Source organism: Agelaius phoeniceus, chromosome 3 (assembly GCF_051311805.1).
Source record: "Agelaius phoeniceus isolate bAgePho1 chromosome 3, bAgePho1.hap1, whole genome shotgun sequence".
In the NCBI taxonomy this organism is placed as follows: domain Eukaryota; kingdom Metazoa; phylum Chordata; class Aves; order Passeriformes; family Icteridae; genus Agelaius; species Agelaius phoeniceus.
Window position 1 is genome coordinate 32,459,147 of NC_135267.1, and position 20,294 is coordinate 32,479,440.

At 38.2% G+C, this 20,294-nt stretch overlaps 1 protein-coding gene across 1 annotated transcript in view; it reads left to right on the plus strand.

The window, feature by feature from the left end:
• Positions 1 to 15,407, plus strand: part of TPO (thyroid peroxidase) — a 44,815-nt gene extending 29,408 nt beyond the window's left edge. Inside the window, exons 8-13 of the mRNA XM_077176315.1 lie at positions 4,631 to 4,889; positions 5,416 to 5,586; positions 6,288 to 6,525; positions 10,243 to 10,451; positions 11,754 to 11,924; positions 15,142 to 15,407. Of these exons, the coding sequence (XP_077032430.1) occupies positions 4,631 to 4,889; positions 5,416 to 5,586; positions 6,288 to 6,525; positions 10,243 to 10,451; positions 11,754 to 11,924; positions 15,142 to 15,302 (1,209 nt within the window). The 3' untranslated portion in view covers positions 15,303 to 15,407. The remainder of the gene's footprint in view (positions 1 to 4,630; positions 4,890 to 5,415; positions 5,587 to 6,287; positions 6,526 to 10,242; positions 10,452 to 11,753; positions 11,925 to 15,141) is intronic.
• The last annotated feature ends 4,887 nt before the right edge of the window (positions 15,408 to 20,294 follow it).

Sequence of the window (20,294 nt, forward strand, 5' to 3'; positions counted from 1 at the left end):
TAACCAAGTCAGCTCCTCTGCCATAAATATGCCATTTTCATTAAAAGAATGGCATTGACAAGTCAGAATAGTTGTTAATACTTGTTAGAAGAAAATTGCAAGTCCGAAAGTAGATCTCTGTGCATTTATACCCTTCTGGTTTGCATTCACAAACATAATGGCCTAAAAGAAACAGCTTTTTGCAAGGCACTGCACTGCATGGATCAGCACTGCTCATTATCTCTGCTGGTATCACAGACTAATGAGATTTGCCTGTGGCTCATTAGAAATGGGTTTGAGTTATCTCTAGCTGGTTTAGAAACATTCATTCAGGACAGATAATTGGAGTATCTCTATTAGTGTAGTATGATAACTGGCACACTAATGACAGCTCTGGTTGAACTTACCTTGAGATTTCCACGATCAAGTTTTGCTTCAGTTGCTAGACATTTCTAAAATTCTCTTTTTTCAGAAGGAATACTTTCAAGCATGAGTCCTGCCTGTGGGTGTGTAATTATAGAGAATTGAATAAAAAAGCCTTTTCTTCTTTCTAGAATAAAGAAGATTAAAAAAAAATCTATTTAGACCATACTTTTCTTCCTGGATGTTTTTCTGGCACCTTAAATATGTCTAGTGACAAGTATTTGATAATAGAACCTTGACAAAGTTAGCAAACATAACAATTGTCTGTTGATATCCTGAACAAAACAAGTTTTTTTTGGCTGCATTATACAGTTTCACTGTTAGGGAGTAGTAACTGTCCTTTCTATTTCATGGGAATGACACATGCTTAACTTTATGAAGTTAATATACTGCAGTACACAGTGTTAAAGACACATATTCTTATTTACCTCATATTTTGTGCAAAAAAACATTTTTTCATTGTCATTTAATATGTGAAGAAAAAATGTTCAATTATGCAATTGCTAGTCTTAACATTACTATCTCATACATACGAAGTTTGCACACACCTATGCTGCTCTTTCTGGAGACAGTTTCCTCTCATGTGCCATTTGGATTATGAAAGATGGATTATTTGGCACTAGTCAGATGGAGCAGGACTTCTGCAGATCAATCTGAATCCAATTCTCTTTGATTTATTACCAGATTTAGTACCAGAGAACCATCTCTGAATGAATGCAGTTGCTCCCACTTAATCCCAATTTTAGGTGACAATTGCCTTTAGTTTTCAGTGTACATGTAGGTGTTTATTTCGCTTCCCTCTGCATCTGCTTGTGTTCTCTGAGCATCTTGCATGGTCCAAGGCATGGATTGAAAGTGGTTGAAAGTCTCTCTTCTGAGACTTACATAAATTAACTGCTTGGATGTGAAATTAGATGATTAGATAGCTCCTCTCAGAACTTGAAATTATAAAGAATAAATAGATAAACAATATGTCTTATAAAATAGTATGTACTGAATAATGTCAGACCTCATGTTTATAAAGTGTATAGTTTAGACTATTAACAAAACTATAATAATGTGTTCATTTTTTTATTAAAAATTGAACTCTTGTAAAATCACCTTTTACCCAAAAGTTTAGGACTTCAACATCATCTTCATCATCTGTAAATCCTTTAGTATTTTCAATGAGAACTGCAAACTAACCATGCACAGCACTTTAATGAATTAAACATGGTTGCTATATTTGATAGTTCTCTATTTTTTCTGCAATCTTTTCCAAGTGCTGAAGCTTCATTTATTTGGCACTACACTATCTCAGTGAGATATTATTCCTCTGCAGTTATAGCTGGCCAATGGCAATGACAAGACACACTTTTGGCCTTACTCATCCTTATGGTGGTTCACATATTTTTATATTCACCCTTCCAACCTTTTTTTTTGTTTTCCTGTTCCAACCATTGTGCCCCACTCACACCTACTTTGGGGTATACTTGTAGAGGCTTTTGAAAGGAAAGTCTCCTGAACCCTATGAAAAGTGATAAGAATTTCTGGATCTTTTGCATCTAATTGACAATAATGTTTAGCTGTAATTCTGCCTTCTGAATGAGAAGAGTGTTGCCTTTAAAGTAACATCCTGTCTGACTTGCAGTATCCTATTGTTTAGAGGTCAGGATTCAATTACTTTTTCTGTAAACAGTGCACATGGGATTCATGATATGATGCAAAATCTATACAAAGCCTTTTCTGACTCTCAGATGCTGTTTCTATCTGGATACTTAGCAAATTATTGGCAGAATTGCTAAGAAATTAGTGTTTTATTTTCTCTGGTATGACTAAATGAATAGCATTTAAATGATCTTAATTTCTCAGTTAATATATGGTTATATAGAATAAAAAGGTCATATTAAAACACCAAGCATATGGGCCTCTGTTTAAAACACAGTGTTCATTTGTCATAATTTTCCACTAAATTAAACTGTTGGAACAATAACTGTCATGAGATAGTAGAAATATTGATGTTACTGATTAAAATTGTTTCCTTCATGAGGCTTCTGCAGAGTTTGGATGTGATGCTATGAGGTGATGAATGTAGCCTAAGAGGAATTTGGATTACCACTAATCTCATAAATGTGACAGAGTTGAGACCATGCAGTAACTTGCAGGTTCAGACTTAGGATATCCACATACATTCCTTATGCTCCTGCAAACACACAAAAGTTAACATTTTTTTAACAAATAGACTCAAAGTAAGTCAGAAATGATGGAGCCATTCATTATGCTAGCTTTCTTTCCCGTAGAGTCACTTGCTGTCTGATTTTATTGACATATTTTGTAACAAGCACATTCCTTTGTTTCCACAAGAGAATCTCATTTAAAGAAAGAATACTCTACTGAAAGAAAGTACTGTGCTTATTTATGAAAGCAAATAAACATTTTATGTCATTATCTGAGAGAAGGAACTGCATGCAAAAGAATTTTAACAAAAATAATTTTGATGCTTGTCAGCTGTTAACATCTTCTTTCAAATTTATATATGTGTCAGTTCTAGGAACTTGTAGTGAGCCTTTCCTTGACTTCACACAGACAAATTTGTCCATATCCAGAGACTACACAAATGCTAGATGCCATTTCAGATGGGGTTCTTTGGCAGATTCCAGTAGCAGTATTGTATTCTTCTGTATTAATAACAACTTTAGCCTTTATGGTCTAAAACTCACCTCTACTTGATGGAGCCTCATTTAGCCTTTGGAGGTTTCTATCAAACAGATGCCTCTCCTAGTGGAGGGTAGGCAGGCATAAGACCCCTTTTTACCCTTAGCCTTTTAATTTTTGTGTCTTGAAATGGCAACCCCTCTTTCTCTATCAAGGAAATTAGAAATGAAGGCATTGCCTCTGGAGCAAATGTAAAATCTGAGTTGCCCTTTCCTTCAGGGAGTCCGGCCTTTCTGAGCAGCTTAGCTAGGGATTTCATTTAAAATGAGCCAAAAAATTAGTCATGCCAGGATTTTTGTATCCATGACTAACCTACTCCTCCATAAGGTCTTTGATTGTAAAAACTATATCTAAAATTAGAACTGCTGTCTTGCAAAACCTTTATGAATAAAGCAAAATATTAGCTTTTCAAATGACAGTGTCAGTATTAGTTTCTTGCAATAATTTCATTTGTTTCATATGCTGCATTAAAGGAGATGTAAAAGGGATTCTAACATACTGTCTTTTATATATTTTGTTCACTGAACAACCTAACCTGAAAACCTAAACCTCTACTCTCTGAGAAAAGTGATCAAATTGTGGAAAGGTTTGCTTGTTTGTGCTCTTTGCCTAAAATAAAAACACAAGTTTTTTATAAGGTAGTTTTTATGCCAGCTAGTTTTTCAATATGCGCTATATCAAGTTCAAAGTACATTTGTCTGTATATTTATTGCATATTATATTGAATCTATGAGGTATTTTATTGAGTTCATTATGCTTCATATTTATCTCATATTGCTTTATTGAGTTCAGCATAATCTTTAACCTATAATGCATTTTCATTTTATTTGGTACATTAGAATATTTTCCCCTCTTTCCTTTTGTCATGATTACTCCTATGCTTTTCCATGCCACTATAATACTATTACATTATAAAAGCATTTGACAGAAGGTGTTTATCAGTCTTTTCATTTTTGAAGTGTATTTTTTAGAAGTCTATAAATTGGTTTAAGTTTAGTATAAAATGTCTACAAGGAGATTTTGGGCACCAGTATTTTAAGGCCTCAACATTTCAAATAAAAAAAAAATAAAAAGGATTTTTGTCACAAACATATGCCTGAAAATAGCATCTGTTCACATTAGAAAGTATTCTTGAAAGATATTCTAGTTCTTCTTGCTTTCATTGCCATTTTTAAGGCCATTATAACTTACATTTTTAATCTCAACGCACCTCCTGTGAGCTGGATTACCCCTGTGGTTTGTAAATGAGCAGCCCTGGTAATCTTTGCTCAGGAGGCTTTGGTCTAGCATGTATGGTAAGACCTAACAGGGCCTGACTGTTGCACTGCACTGAGCTGCAACACCAATTCTCTCTGGTCATATTTGTCCCCTTGCTGCAAAAATAAGACTGATATTGTTTTCCAGGTAATACTGCTCTTACTTATGCCAAATGCTTGGGCACAGATGAACAAAGACAAAAAGCATTTAGCACCTGGGATTCATTACTATTCATCTATAGAAAAGCTGAAATATGTTTCTTTTTCTTTTCTTTCAGATTATTACTTTAAGAGATTACATTCCCAAAATCATTGGTCCAGATGCTTTTAATCTGTATATTGGCCTTTATACAGGTTATGATCCCACAATGAATCCTACAGTTTCTAACGTATTTTCAACAGCTGCTTTTCGTTTTGGTCATGCAACAATCCAACCAATAGTAAGGCGATTGAATGCACAGTATTTAGATGATCCTGAACTCCCAAATCTTCATTTGCATCAAGTTTTCTTTAGTCCCTGGAGACTCATTAAAGAAGGTATGGTCTTATTTAAACTGCTTCTGTTGTTCTTTGGTCTTTTTCTCACCAGAATACTGTAACTTTTTTCAAAGTTACTTATCCTGAATTAGGAATTGGAGCATCTATTTAATGAAATTATTTTTTAAAGTTGTTGACTGGATTCCAGAGCACTAAAAAGAACTTGAATTATTATTCTCAATTAAATAGTTGACAAAATTGGAAGAATATTACTGTCCAGATCAAGCCAGTTTGGTATATTAGCAATAGGAAGATGAGTGATCATGAAGACATTTCTGGAATTTTTTGTGTATGAATTTATTAACAGGTTACAAGTTCTTTTATACCTGAAGAAGACGAAGCTCCTCCTTCATACCACTATTACTTTTTTTTTTAAACTAAAGGAGATTTTTGCATGCATCTGAATGTAAAAACCTATGTGGACAAAGTTTTAAAAACATGGAAACACATATGTATTCACATTTGTTATGAAAGTTATAACGGTCTACATATATGCTATAATAGCATCATTTTTTTATTTTTAAAGGAGGCTTGGATCCTTTAATAAGGGGTCTTCTAGCACATCCAGCAAAACTACAGGTACAAGATCAACTGCTGAATGAGGAGTTAACAGAAAAACTGTTTGTGCTGTCCAATAATGGATCACTTGATTTATCGTCATTGAATTTACAACGTGGCCGTGATCATGGACTCCCAGGTCTATTGATTTTTCTTGAGTTTTTCTTCCAACTGGTAACTGCTTATATTTGGGATGTAACCATAAACTTTTAAATAGTAACTTTAGTAATCAGAAAAGTCACTTAAGTCTCTTTTAAAATATACATTGCTAATATTCTTGACTTTGATGGAAAGTATTTGACAGTTTTGAGATTAAAACCAGATTAAAACCAGCTGGAACCAGTTCTGAGAAGTGGGGCTTTCTGCCTGAAGCAGCCACTCCCCATCAGCAGGCTGTCCCCAGCCTGTGGGATAGGTCAATTCAGGCACAACCTCACCAGCTCCACCAACCACAGAAGGTGTTGACAGATGTCTTCAGGAGTGCTATAGATGGCTTAGTTAGGTACACTCTGCATTTTGAGAAATATTACATGTTTTTCACTGTTTTTTGCATTAGATTTTTTACTCCAGTCAGCCCAGGGTAAGATTGAACTAACAGTCAAGGAGTTAATAGCCCGTCAGGCCATGGATAAACCTGCTTAGAGAAAGACTGCTGGAGCTTAGTTCAGATCCTGCCATAATTTCTCTCATCAATTTAATCAGTAATAGTAGACCTTTTTTATACTTAACTGTCTATTACTATGATCAAGATTGTCAAAATCCAGTCATTATAAATTTTTAAATTTCATATATCATGTCTAATAGACAAATCTAATCTTCCTTTAAACATCATATTTGCAGGTTATAATGAATGGCGAGAATTCTGTGGCTTGCCAAAACTGGAAACTCACACTGACCTGAATACAGTAATAACCAATCCCAATGTCACTGAAAAAATCATGGAATTCTACCATAATCCTAACAATATTGATGTTTGGCTTGGCGGTCTCATGGAAGACTTTCTTCCAGGTGCTAGAACTGGTCCCCTGTTTGCATGTATAATTGGAAAGCAAATGAAAGCACTAAGGGATGGTGACCGGTGAGTTTATTACGAGTCAAATTGTGTAGCAATGGAGATTTTACAGCCACTTAAATATACTTCAAACAAATCATTCTCTACCCCTTGCACATTTTTGTCTTAGCTCCCTCAGTTTTGTCAGGTGAGCTTTTGATTATTCTTCTTTGGTACATAGTCTCAATTCCAGATGACATGGAATTTGTTTTTATGGTACTGAGGTGACCAGCTGTGCACTCCTGCTGAAAATGCAAGGTGCCACCAGAAGTTAATTGTGGCAGGGGCCAGTAACTCCTGCAGGGATGGATGTAGTACAGTGCAGGCTTTATTCCCCCTGAGGGCTGCACTGGACTCAGGAGCTGGAAGAACCTCAATATTTTTTGTTGGCAACTGCAGCAAAGTCAGAAGAGATAGGAAAAAGCTGTAATTCAGTCCTCATAGAGGGGATAATAAAAACACCACATACTTGGCCCTATGTGAATTGGGACTGCAGAGTGTTCCCAGAGTTACCTCATTGGACACAACACAGGATGTCAGTTCAACCAATCCTGCACAAGTGCCACCAGGATCTTGTGCCAGTACAACCCTTCATACCAGAAAAGCAGGAGGAATGCAGCTTTAGGTCACAACGGGGCACAAGAAGCTGTTTATATCTTGCTTCTGCTCATGAAGCAATTATAAAACCAAACATTTTTTATTTCTGTCATGTACTTGTGGCAGTAATTTTGGATCTCATGAGACAACTAATTTAAAACTGCTCACACCATGCTAGCAGGGGTGTTTAAGTACTTCTGGTCCTTACAATGACCTTTAAGCTCCTCTTATAAGTCACTGTTACGGAAAATAACCATTATGGAAATAATCATCCAAGGCAGAATTTAAATCTGAACTTTAAAAAATGTTAATTAATTAGCTCACAAGAAAAAGCAATGCTAATCATAAAGGTAACATTTTATTTGCAGAAACTGTATAGACAACAATCATTCCACTCATCTGTGTTAAAAACATGGTTGAAAGTCCTCTGAATTGTACAGGCATACTTTTCCCTATCTGAGGAAGGAGTATCTATGGAAGTCTTTTCAGCCTCCATTCTATTATTCAGTACTTTACACAGTTACTTAACATTCAGTGTCTTATAATGCTACCTGCATTAAATAAACATAAGCCTAATTTATTACTTTATTATTTTTATTTATTATATTTATTTATTATATTTATTTTATTTATTATATTTATTATATTTATTACTTTATTATTATTATTTATTTATTTATTACTTTAACTCCAAACTCTTGAGAAAAAGAGAGCTCTAATAATGAAAGAATTCCTCAGGTTTCTGCCACAAAGTTTGCAGCAGTTAACGTAAATATGAAATGGTATTCCATCATGAATAACAAAGAAACCACCTAAGAAAATTTAGAAGTATGTAACAACATGTTATAGTTGTCACATAATAAGAATATAAAAGTGTCTGGTCTAGGTAGAGTGTTGGATGTTACCTATAACTGCACCAGGGACACTACACACACTTGATACCCCAATTGACAGGTCTGTATGCAGGGATTTAAAAATAATTCTTCTAATGTACTCTTTAAGTTCAGAAATCAGGACTACCTGGAATTGTCATCTGACTGAACTCTGAATTCTGATAGCCCTAAATAATTTTTCAGTAATCTCACAAAAAATAAAAGGTTTTCTTCTTTCTATCTACTAAACTCAGGCACTGTCTTAACCACATCACCTGAAATAACTTGTTTCTGATCCATCAGCCTTCTTCCACCTTTTCCTCCTCTGAATATTTTTGCAATCTCAGTATTTGAAATATTTGGGCAAAACTTCTGAAGTTTTGACATACTTTGCGTAGGGATTTGGTCACCTGATGCAGAAAGAATGGAATAAACCAAAATGTTTGTTAAAGTAAACACCTATCTGTTGGGTATATTAAAAAATCATTTTTCATTTAGGCCTGTAGATAAAACTGAATTTTGTGATGAAAGTAGAATAGGTTTCAATGTACATGAAAGGGGATGTGACAGATGTAGAGCTGAGTGGAGAAATGTCTTTGATAGCTTTGGTTATAGGAAGGGGCCTTGGAATCATGAGAGAGGTTTCAGGATGCTCTGAGTAGTTTAGGAACAGTTTGCAGCTGAGGTATAGGGGGAATTTCTTTCTTTTTTCCCCTTTAGCCCCTTCATCTCTCCTGCATTTCTTGCCACAGTGCTGCTAAGGTATGGAACATTCGCTCCACCCCTGGTTCTGTACATTGCCTCCTCCTTCAATGTAGGCAAAGTGGGATGGGTTTTTTAACAAATTAGGCTTCTGAATGTAACTATTGGACTACAAATAAAGCCAGTTTTCCAAAATTTCACATACACTCACCTTATCCAGCAGGTATGCTTCTGTTGGCAGCAGGATCCAATTTGCCTTGAAAAGCCACCCTAGGGCACACAGGTAGTCCTCATCCTCCCCACAACATAAACACAACTATCAGAATTTCCACTTGTATGGTACCTTTACAGGCATAAAAATCTTCAGATTTTCACAAAAATCTTCAAAGTTCATAAAAATCTTCAAATACTGCACATGTGCCAGGTTTGCTTAGAGTCCACAGTCAATATTGCTGTTCTGTTTTATTCAGGAAAATATAAACACAAAATCACAGACTTTCTAGAAGCCTCAGCCGTGAGCTCCCTGTATTATGGATCATAAGTTCTCTGTTATACCTGAGCTCAGTTTCTACAGTGTGATCACTCCCATACTCTACTGCTGACTATGCTCAGGCATGTTACCACCAATCCTGCCTAGCATTTGGGAAAATCCTAACTGGCTTGGCCTGAGTACCACAGGGAACTAAGCAGTGTAGGAGTGCTTATCACCATTTAATTTACTAATAGAGATGTTAAATCAAGCTCCCCAGATGTATTTTTTCCATTTATGACTCTTCTTTATATACAAATGTTTGTCTTTCCTTTTCTCCTCATTGTTTTCTTTCCTTTAACCTTTGAATGTATATGTGTATGCATACATATATATTTTATATAATGTCACCATTTAGTAGATATACTTTTGTAGCACCAACTGGCTCCTCCGTTCTGATAGCACACTCCTGACAAAAATAAACAGGTCTTGTCTGTTCCAGACAGTCATCTTAGCTTACTTTTTGTATGATCAAAACCATAACTACTATCTTATGTTTTTCTACTATAATTAATCTGCACATCTACAGGTTTCTTAGCAAATTAAATGGTCCTAGTTAACCAGAGAAGCATTCAACAATGCCTGTTTTCCTAGCAACCATTCAGTAAGAGCAAGCAGAATTCAAAAGCTTTGGTATGGGGAAATCTATTATGGTTATTCCTCCCAGTCTTCTGTAATTTATGCTTTAACAATTTATGAGTGAACAGCACATATTAGTGTGCATAGGAGTAAGGATCCAGTCCAATCAAGTCTGTGTCAAGTTTTTGTCTCAGGATTGTAACTTTTTTTGTGGACCAGTTTAATCAATGAAAAGCGATTCTGTTGGCTTTAACACAAGACCTGAGTTGACCAGCAGATCAGACTCACACTGGCCTTTTTATGACTGGTTCTGTATGGTCATGGCATTTACTCTTATTATTATATAGTCACCTATTTTTACTGTAATTCTTATTTTTGGTCTTTTATATAATGTACTGTGTAAGTAAGAATAGCCAGCCCTTTGAATTTGATATTTTCAGAAAAAGTTTATATTATTCTTTCCAGATTTTGGTGGGAAAATGATGAAGTTTTCACAGAAGCTCAAAAGCAGGAACTCAAAAAACATTCACTGTCCCGCGTGATTTGTGACAACACAGGAATTTCTGAAGTGCCAGCAGATGCCTTTCAACTTGGAAAGTTTCCACAGGATTTTAAGCATTGTAACAATATACCTGGGATGAATTTAGAAGCTTGGAAAGAATTTTATCAGGAAGGTAATCTGTAGTTACCAATAATTTTGGAGGGGAAGGGAGGGGTGGAGAGAGAAGGGGAGGGGAGGGACAGTAAAGAGCAGTTGAAGTACTGACCTTGGTCCTGATAGATCTTAAATTACTGGTCTGGGTGAGACCTTTAGTATTTCTATCACTTAGAAGTGGGATTATAGAATCAAAGAACATTTTGGCTTGGAAGGGATCTTTATAAGACATCTAGTTCAACTCACCTGCAATGACCAAGGACATATTCAACTATATCAAATTTCTTAGACCCCTGTGCAATCTGAATACAAATGTTTCCAGGGAAGGGGCATTCACCTCTCAGGACAACTTGTGCCAGTGTTTAAGTACTCTTGTGTGGTAATCACATATTCTCTGAACAGAGACAGACACAATTATCTCCCAGGATTTTCCTGGGAAGCTGTGAGAAAGCTCAAAGAAAACAATTCATATCTCTACTTGCTGCAGCTGTTGTTGGGCACATGTGGAATGTGTCATGGAGATTGTTTACCAAAGAGTGATTTCTTAATTGGACTCTGGTGATGGTGTTTTGATTGATTGACCAATTAGGTCAAAGCTGTATCAGACTGTCTGGCAAGGGTGATGGGTTTTTCATATAATAGAATATAGTATAGGATAGTGTAGTGTAGTAGCAGCAATAATAAAGTGATTGATCAGCCTCCTGCAATCATGGAGTCAATGCTCATTATTCCCTGTTCAGGGGATTGTTGCTACAATGCTCTTGTAAAAAACTTGTTCCTTATATTTAATCTAAATCATCCTTCTTTTAGTTTAAAAACATTACCACTTCTCCTCTTGCAAGAGGTTCTGGTTAAAAGTTTGTGCTAATCATTCTGAAAAGACTTAGCTAAATTAGCAGACTGCAAAAAGGTCTCCCTGGAGCCCTTTTCTTCTCCAGGCTGCAACAACAACAACCCCAGCTCTCTCAACCTCTCTCTTCAAAGGAAAGGTGCTCCAGCCCTCCAGCTCCAGCCCTCTGATTATCTGTGTTGCCCTACTCTGGACTTGATCCAACAGGTCCATGTCCTTCTTATGTTGTAATGCTACATTTGTGAGGATCACAAGTCAAACCTGTGGTATCCCATATAAATTCTTTTCCATAAACGAACAATGAAAGCCTTGATCACCTTAAAACATGTGAAAATTTTCACTGAAGTTAATGTTTATAACAGTAATGATGAATACCATCCATTTGTAAGTATAAGGGGATGTTGTAGTTTGACATGGGATATCAAATGCTTAATGTTTTAAAAGCCTGTAATACAGACTTTCTATTTGTAGATGAACTATGTGGAACACCAAAGAGTGTGGAAAATGGTGATTTTGTATACTGTTCAGAATCTGGAAAATCTACAGTGACTTATACATGTCACTATGGATTTCAGTTACAAGGAGAAGAACAATTAACCTGCACAAGCAAAGGATGGAACTTTGAGGCTCCAGTTTGTATAGGTATCTATTATTATTTATTTATTTATTTATGAATTTTCTAAAATCTAAAGTCCACCATAGCTCATCAGATGTGAATTCACTCCTATGCTTTCTGTAGTTAGCATCCTGGGGTTATAGGTGTAATAGCACAAAAATGTGACTCTCTCCAGAATCTCTATCTCAATTTCTACCCATCCTGATTCAGCAATCAAGTTGATGATCGGAAAATGGCACTAAAAATTGCCCAATTAAGCAAAAATCAAGTCTATTAACAGCCAGTGGGAGGGAGGGGGAGGAGAAAGTGAGGAAAAAGGCAGCAAATCAGAATTATACATTGCTTCCTCCTACATTGAACATAACAGCATGACAGATAGTTGCCATTTTTCTGGCATTGTTTCAATGGATGCTCTAGATAAAAGCTGAGCTATGCACCACTATGTCATGTGTCATCCTAATAATTTTAGGATGATAATAATTTTAGTAATAGTGAAAAAAAAAACATTCTGTGAAGTGAAAAAGTGAAATTAAGGAAACAATCACTTTAGGTCCAACGCCTCTCCCAAATAGCTGTGAAAAGATTTGCCAGAAGTTAATTACTTCTGCAGGTACAAAAGTAGAGCAGGTGAAAAAATCAGCAAAAGGACATATTTCTGGCACATTTTCACAGGAAAACTTTTCTGTTATTTTAATAATTCTTTAATCTTTTCTTTTTGCCTTTTACTGTTTAATAGAATAGGTTAGAAAGAGATTGTGGCAAATATTTCAAGACTTTCACTCTTCATGTTATGAAGAATGAATTCTCTCTGTTCCCATTTCAAATGTGTGCTTTTATAATGGGGCTGTGTGTACATATATATGTATATATGTATTGGGTGTATACATATATATTCATATTCCTCTGCTTTATAAGAACATGAGAGAAAACTAAACCTAAAAAGGCTGTATTTCAGAACATATTATGGATGCTGGTAAAATAATTTGAGTGCAAGTGCTGCTGCTCATCCACAATAAAGTCTGCTTATTGGTATTTCTGTGATAGCGGAATAGAAAGCTCTTCATTCTAATTGTATACCTGGTATGGAAAAAGTCAAATGAATTTTGCAGCTTTTTCCTTTATTCACATCCTATTTATCCACTGAATTCCTCCCACATAAATACTATATAAAGAAATAAAGCTCTTAAATGAATTATAATAAAACCTTTTCAATAGATTAATGCTCTGGCAGTGAATGGAATAAATAAGTTAAATGAGTGAATCATTCCTTGTCCTAGTTTCTTTTAATATGTTTAGTAATGTAAACAAAAGACTGTATATCTGCTATAGGAAAACAAGCTGCTGCATATATTAAAAAGCAATGCCTTTATTAAAGGAAAAACCATCAAAACCCACTTATGCAGATGCTACTTGAGTTTTACAGTAGAAAGCACTTTGTTCCACGCATGCCTGTGCAATATGTTCCCATTCTTTTAAATATTCAGCAAATTAGGGATAAATCAAGCAATATAATGAGGAGGATAGAGCTTAGCATTTCTGCAGATGGTTTCAAAATTATATGCTGCTCTGGAAAAGACAGAGTGGCTTGCTGGCAAAAGCATAGGATTCTGAGAGCTGTTAATTCCCGCTTACTAACTTGGGCTTTGACTGAAATCATTTCTATTGATTCAGGAAGTCATTTAGTGCTAGAATATGCCACCTTCCTTTATATTAAGTGATGTCATACTCCTGATAGATGACTATTTTTTGATTTAGTAAACTACTGCTCTCTGATTAGCAGGGTAGACTGGTCAGATCTGACATGCACTATTTAGTGATGAAGTGTTAGCTACTTAGCAGAGAGCATGGCTATGGATCTGCAGAAGTGGAAGTGGCACACTTGAATTACAGCGCAGGCAAAGGTGGAGGTTTTCTTTCCTGGATGATGATTAAGGCAGTGAACATTGACTCAAAATTTAGTTTTGAAGGGAGTAATACTCAGAAATCTTCATCCTGACCAACAGATTCTTTTCCTGCTTCAAAGAAGTGTTATGAAAGTTATTGTTTCTTAAGGGTTCTGAAGTTTTAGATTTTTCCTCCATGTTAGTCTTTTGACCATCTTAGTTGATAATTATCTGTGGGCACAGCTACTTTTTTGTACTAAAATTTGAGAGAATCAGGCTGATGCTATTTCCAATGATGGAAAGTGGTCTCAGTGACAATGGTAAACTAAGTCAGTAAAGTAAACTAAGTCAGGTCAATTTCTAATACTGATTGAAAATAACTACTTAAATTGAAGTAGCAGATCAAACATTGTGATAGAGAAGGAAAGGAATAAAACCAAAAAGAGAAGACACTGAAGACTTGACTACTTGTCCACATATGGGTTTGCAATGCTTCACAGGACCATTGGTCAGAGACATTAAACAAGCTGTCAGATATACAGAACCAATTGGAAAGTACCTAAAATAACACTGGACACCTACTTTTAGTCAACTAAATTCAGTCATGCAAGTAAATATTACATAGAAAGAAGAAAGTTGCAAAAATATGAAAAGACCTCTTTCTTTCACTGAGTACTTTCTCTCCTGCACTATTGTTTCCATTTCATTGCATAACCAGAAAGTGAGAGTGAAAGATCTTGAAAGGCCTCAAGAACAATATGTGTATACACATTTTCCAGTGGATAATTGTTTATCTGCTCAACATTCTGCCAGGATATTGTCATTTTACAGAATTTATATAGCATCTTGAAACAACCATCCTTGCAGTGATATCACAAACTGTGGTTATAAATTTTGTAACCAAAGCTAACCTGAAAATTTGACTTCTCAAAATCATGCCTAGAAGTGTACAGAACTGTGTCTGCATTACTTTCATTATGTCTATAGAGCACAGGATGAAAACATTTATAGAGAAAGTCAAATCTTAGGACATAAACACATGCAAGAAGAGCTCTCAAGTTTAGGGTTTGCATTTTTGAAAATTCATCCAATTTCCATTTGTGGCTTTTGGAGGATTATGAAAGCAACATTTTTCTTCATAATCTCCAGCTTTAAAACAAACAAACAAAAAATCAAAATGAAGCAACAACAACCCTGTATTTTGTCCTTTAAACAGTAACAATACAGATTTTTATCATGTATCTCATTGAAAATGTACAATGCCTTTCATTTATGAATCCTTGTAAAAAGTGTTTATGAGAAATTAGTAATCCCTTTGTAATTTGTAATTGTTATTGATCAGTGTGTACTTATTTTGCAGACATCAATGAATGTGAAAATGAAATTAATCCACCATGCCATCCTTCTGCTATATGCATTAATACTAAAGGCAGCTACAGATGTCTCCACACTGATCCCTACAAGCTGGCAGAAGATGGAAGAACATGCATTGGTAATGGCTGTGAACCTACTGCCCAATAAAATGTTCTTTGTTCCACTTTACAATGCTGTAAAAATTCATCAGATTACATTTTATTGAAGAGCTGTTAACATATGTGAAAAATCTCTACACAACCATGGACATAAAGATACAGATTCTGTAAATGAAGGTGTTGAATAAATAATTCTGATACATAAATAAGCTTTTCATTTCCATTCCTATTGCATATGAACCACTAAGTATTTCCTGACAGTGCATACGAGGAGGGAATCAAATTTGTCTCAGTTTCTCCTAGTCAGTATCTAAATTAAGCATTTAAATATTAACTAAGTTCTACTTGACACATTTCAAAACTGTCAACTCTTTCAGAGCTAGCAGAAATGACGCATTTTCTTGGGGTTTTCTACTTTTCAGCATGAATGGAAGCTGTATGGTAGAAGTTTAGGGGGAATATGAGTGCAGTTACCCTCTAAAGCTGAGCAATACCTGTTCTGGGGAAACCTCCATGAAACCTACAATTCAAACTCAAGTGGATGTGTATTTGCTTTATCTGAGTGCCCAAGGGAAGCACACAATGTTTAAACCACTCAGTTCTTGCAGATAGAGTGCTGTATGCCACACAATCATAAGCACACTGAATCTCACTGGTAGCAAATTGCTTTCTTCCTGTTTCAGCAATTCCTTGGTTATGATGTGGGACTACACTATCCCTTATTATTAATTGCTCCAAGAAAACAAGATGATAATTCCACAGGGAAAAAAAAAAAAACTTAGTTGCAGACAAACATCTCTTCAATTATATGAGGTATATCCAGTCAATTTTCCAGCTGTGTTTCAGGGTCACATGAGCAATCCAACCAGTGAAACCGCATTCTTAAAATTACACCTTAAGAAAGGCCACATGACTTCATCAAAGGCCCAAGAATGAAGTACAATGGGAGACTGCACTAGCCCAGAAGACACTCCAGAAGAAAATCTTCCTCAATAGGAGGTTGCCAGAATGGACCTACCTCTCTCTTGCTGTAGAAAAAGCAAATGCAAATCTTCAGGGCCTATTTTTTATGAGACTAGACTAAAAAGCTATAGTGGTAGCCATTCAGAGTTCCATCTGAATCAGAAAATAGAAAAAACACACATTTTTTTTAGGTGTTTCTTAACTTTATTATTTATTCCTTTATCCAATCAACCATGGTTACATTTTTTTATTCCTCTAAATTCAGAGACAAAAATCTGCTTTCAGATTAATTTAAAGTGGTTAATTCATTGGTGTTGAATGCAACAATGATAACATGAGGACACTGCATTGGCATATGGCTGCTGTTGTAGTGAGTATGTGCTATGGACTTCCTGATCAGGAAGAAATAGATGGGTCTTTTTCAAACAACTGAAAGAATCTTTGTGTCCACAGACCCTGGCCCTCATGAGGAATTTTACCCACAGTTGTAAGGACAGTACTGCAGGGCACATGCAATCTAGAAGATTTTTGGAGGGTATGGACAGCTTTCTGACAGAAGTAGATCAAGGAGACAAGAAGAAAAGGTGCTCTGTGGGATCTAGTGCTTAAAAATAGCATCACAGAATGGTTAGGGTTGGAAGGCACCCCTGGGGTTCATCTTGCCCAATTCTTCTGTTCAAGCAAGATCACCTAAAGCCAATTGTCCAGGACCATGTCTAGCCAGCATTCAACTCTCTCCATGTGGAGACTCCACAACCTCTCTGAGCAAACAATACCAGGGCTCACTTAGTCTCCCAGTGGCAGTTTCCGGATGACACCCACTGTATACCAGTTTGTGCCCATTGCCTCTTGTCCTGTCACTGGGCACCACTGGAAAGAGCACAGCTCTATCCTCTTTGCACCTTTCCTTCAGATATTTATACAAATTGATAAGCTCCCCGCTGAATCTTCTCATTGCAAGGCTAAGCTGTCCCAGAGCTCTCAGCCTCTTCTCATAGGAGAGATAATTTAGACTCCAATTGTCTTTGTGCCCCTTTTCAGGACTCTTTCCAGTATGTCAATGTCTCTGCTGCACCCACCCACCTCTAGATGATGTTTTATCCAGAGCAGAGGGGAAGGACCACGTCTCTTGATCTGCTGGCAATACTTTCCTCAACGCATCCTAGGATACCATCATCTTCCGCACCGATGTCTTTATTGGGTGTTCTGCGAAGGGTCCCAGCGACAGCTCTTCTATGGAACCAGGCTAAAACAGCCCATTATATAGGGTATAGAGGGATCAGAAATTGTCCAATAGCAGGGGTTAGGGGAAGTGACCTATAGGCTTACAGAGAGATAAGCAGGGGTCCGAAAGGCAGAAGACAGGGGCTTGCCATGGAAATTAGCATTTCCTATCTTTAGGCCTCTGCTCTCCACGGGGCCTTTGCAATCCCTGTGCCTGCTACAACTATCATCCACCTTTGCAGGAAGGGTGCATCGCTGGCTCACCTTCAGCTTGGTGCCAGCAGGCCCCACAGGTCCTTTTCTGCCAAGCCATTTTCCGGCAAGTCATTTGCTGGTGTGGACTGGGGCCTGGTGTTGTTCCTCCTCAGATGCAAGTGTCTCGGTACCTCTGAGAGCCTCTCAGGGACCCTCGGCCAGTCCCGAGTCGGCAGACACCAGGGAGCAGCCCCAACACGGCCGACAGCAGGGAGACACTGTCTGTGTGTGCCCCGAGGGTGCTGAGGGCACCTGGGCTGGCAGGGAGACACTGTCTGTGTGTGCCCTGAGGGTGCTGAGGGCACCTGGGCTGGCAGGGAGACACTGTGTGTGCCCCGAGGGTGCTGAGGGCACCTGGGCTGGCAGGGAGACACTCTCTGTGTGCGCCCCGAGGGTACTGAGGGCACCTGGGCTGGCAGGGAGACACTCTCTGTGTGTGCCCCGAGGGTGCTGAGGGCACCTGGGCTGGCAGGGAGACACTGTCTGTGTGTGCCCTGAGGGTGCTGAGGGCACCTGGGCTGGCAGGGAGACACTCTCTGTGTGTGCCCCGAGGGTGCTGAGGGCACCTGGGCTGACAGCAGGGAGACACTCTCTGTGTGCGCCCCGAGGGTACTGAGGGCACCTGGGCTGGCAGGGAGACACTGTCTGTGTGTGCCCCGAGGGTGCTGAGGGCACCTGGGCTGGCAGGGAGACACTGTCTGTGTGTGCCCCGAGGGTGCTGAGGGCACCTGGGCTGGCAGGGAGACACTCTCTGTGTGTGCCCCGAGGGTGCTGAGGGCACCTGGGCTGACAGCAGGGAGACACTCTCTGTGTGCGCCCCGAGGGTGCTGAGGGCACCTGGGCTGGCAGGGAGACACTGTCTGTGTGTGCCCCGAGGGTGCTGAGGGCACCTGGGCTGGCAGGGAGACACTGTCTGTGTGTGCCCCGAGGGTGCTGAGGGCACCTGGGCTGGCAGGGAGACACTCTCTGTGTGTGCCCCGAGGGTGCTGAGGGCACCTGGGCTGGCAGGGAGACACTGTCTGTGTGTGCCCCGAGGGTGCTGAGGGCACCTGGGCTGGCAGGGAGACACTCTCTGTGTGTGCCCCGAGGGTGCTGAGGGCACCTGGGCTGGCAGGGAGACACTCTCTGTGCCCCGAGGGTGCTGAGGGCACCTGGGCTGGGCGCCTGTGCAACACAAGAGACACCGGAGAGATCAGTAGAAGATAAAGGGCCGACTCTGAGCAGGGGTTAATCCAAGGTTTTATTAGGATCCCAAGGAAGCTCCTGCACCTCAGGGGGCGTCCTGCCGAGAGCCCCGGGAGATGTGCCAAGGTCACATTTAAAGGGAGGTGGAAACCAAAAGTAGATAACATTTTACCAACCAATAAGTGACCCTGAGGGATGGGTACTGGGGGATAGACATTTAGGACAGTGTATGGAGCAAGGCTTGGGGGGCTGACCCCTGGCCTCTGGCTGATCACTTGGTGACTTGGACTGAAACTTCTGGATGGAGGGATGGGAGGCTGAGTGATTGACAGAGAGCCAGGGTGGGGGTTTGGGGATGATCTCATCCCGGGAGAGGGATAACAGAGGTAAAGGGAGGGGGGTACAGTTTGGGATAAACCATTAAAAATGGTTTTTTAAAAAAAAAAAAAAAAAAATATGGGGGATTATTGGAAAAATATGGGGATACAAAACAAAACTACTTCAAAGTATTACAAAATATAAAAACCCACTACAACAGCAGGAGTTTGTATTTTCCCTGTTGAACTTTGAGGTGCCTGTCAGCCCATTTATCCCACCTGTAGAGGCCCCTGGGCAACCTGCTGATCCTGTTTAAACAGGGAAATTTGACTAGTTGACCTCAAAAGGTCCCTTCCAACCTTAATGAATCTTTGATTCTACATTTAGGTAAAGAGAAAACAGGTTTTAGCAGTGTTTTGTATGGTGTATCTGTAAACTGTGGTTCTTAACATACTAGTGTACATCTCTGTCATTTCTCACATTTTTTGAATTGAGAAAAGAGTCAATTAGCAACTTGATAGTAGATTGCTTGCAAAAATATTTGTATTAACAAGGGAAAGGAGAATGTTACAGCTAAGTGTATTCTAGTTTGTTTAATTTCCATATTAAAAATATGAAAATTTTACATAAAATAAGACATTTGTGTTTTTATTTCAGACAGTAAGTTTTTATCAAGGTCATTGAGTGGCTTCTTTTATTGGTCTATTGTTTTTGCATTTTTAAGGACATCATTCATAAGGCCTAGCTAATTTCATCTTATGATTAGAATGAGGTTTTGGGACTTGGTGAAAAAAGGCAGCGCAACACTTTTCTAAACCAACATATTGGTGATAATAGATGAGCAGCTGAAACTGAGTAGTAATAAGAATTTGGGAATCTGCAGTATAGAGTGATTTAAAATTATGAGAGCACTTCACATTATTATGAGCATTTCAGTCTTCAAAACTAAAAAGCTCTTATAAATTTTGAAGAGCTCTAGTAATGCTAACTATTCAATACTAAAAATCTATATAACCTTCAATCCTGCTTTTATTGATGGAATTGATCAGTAGCCTCAAGGCTTTTTTTTCCAAGTTTGGATAATGTCTTTGACTCA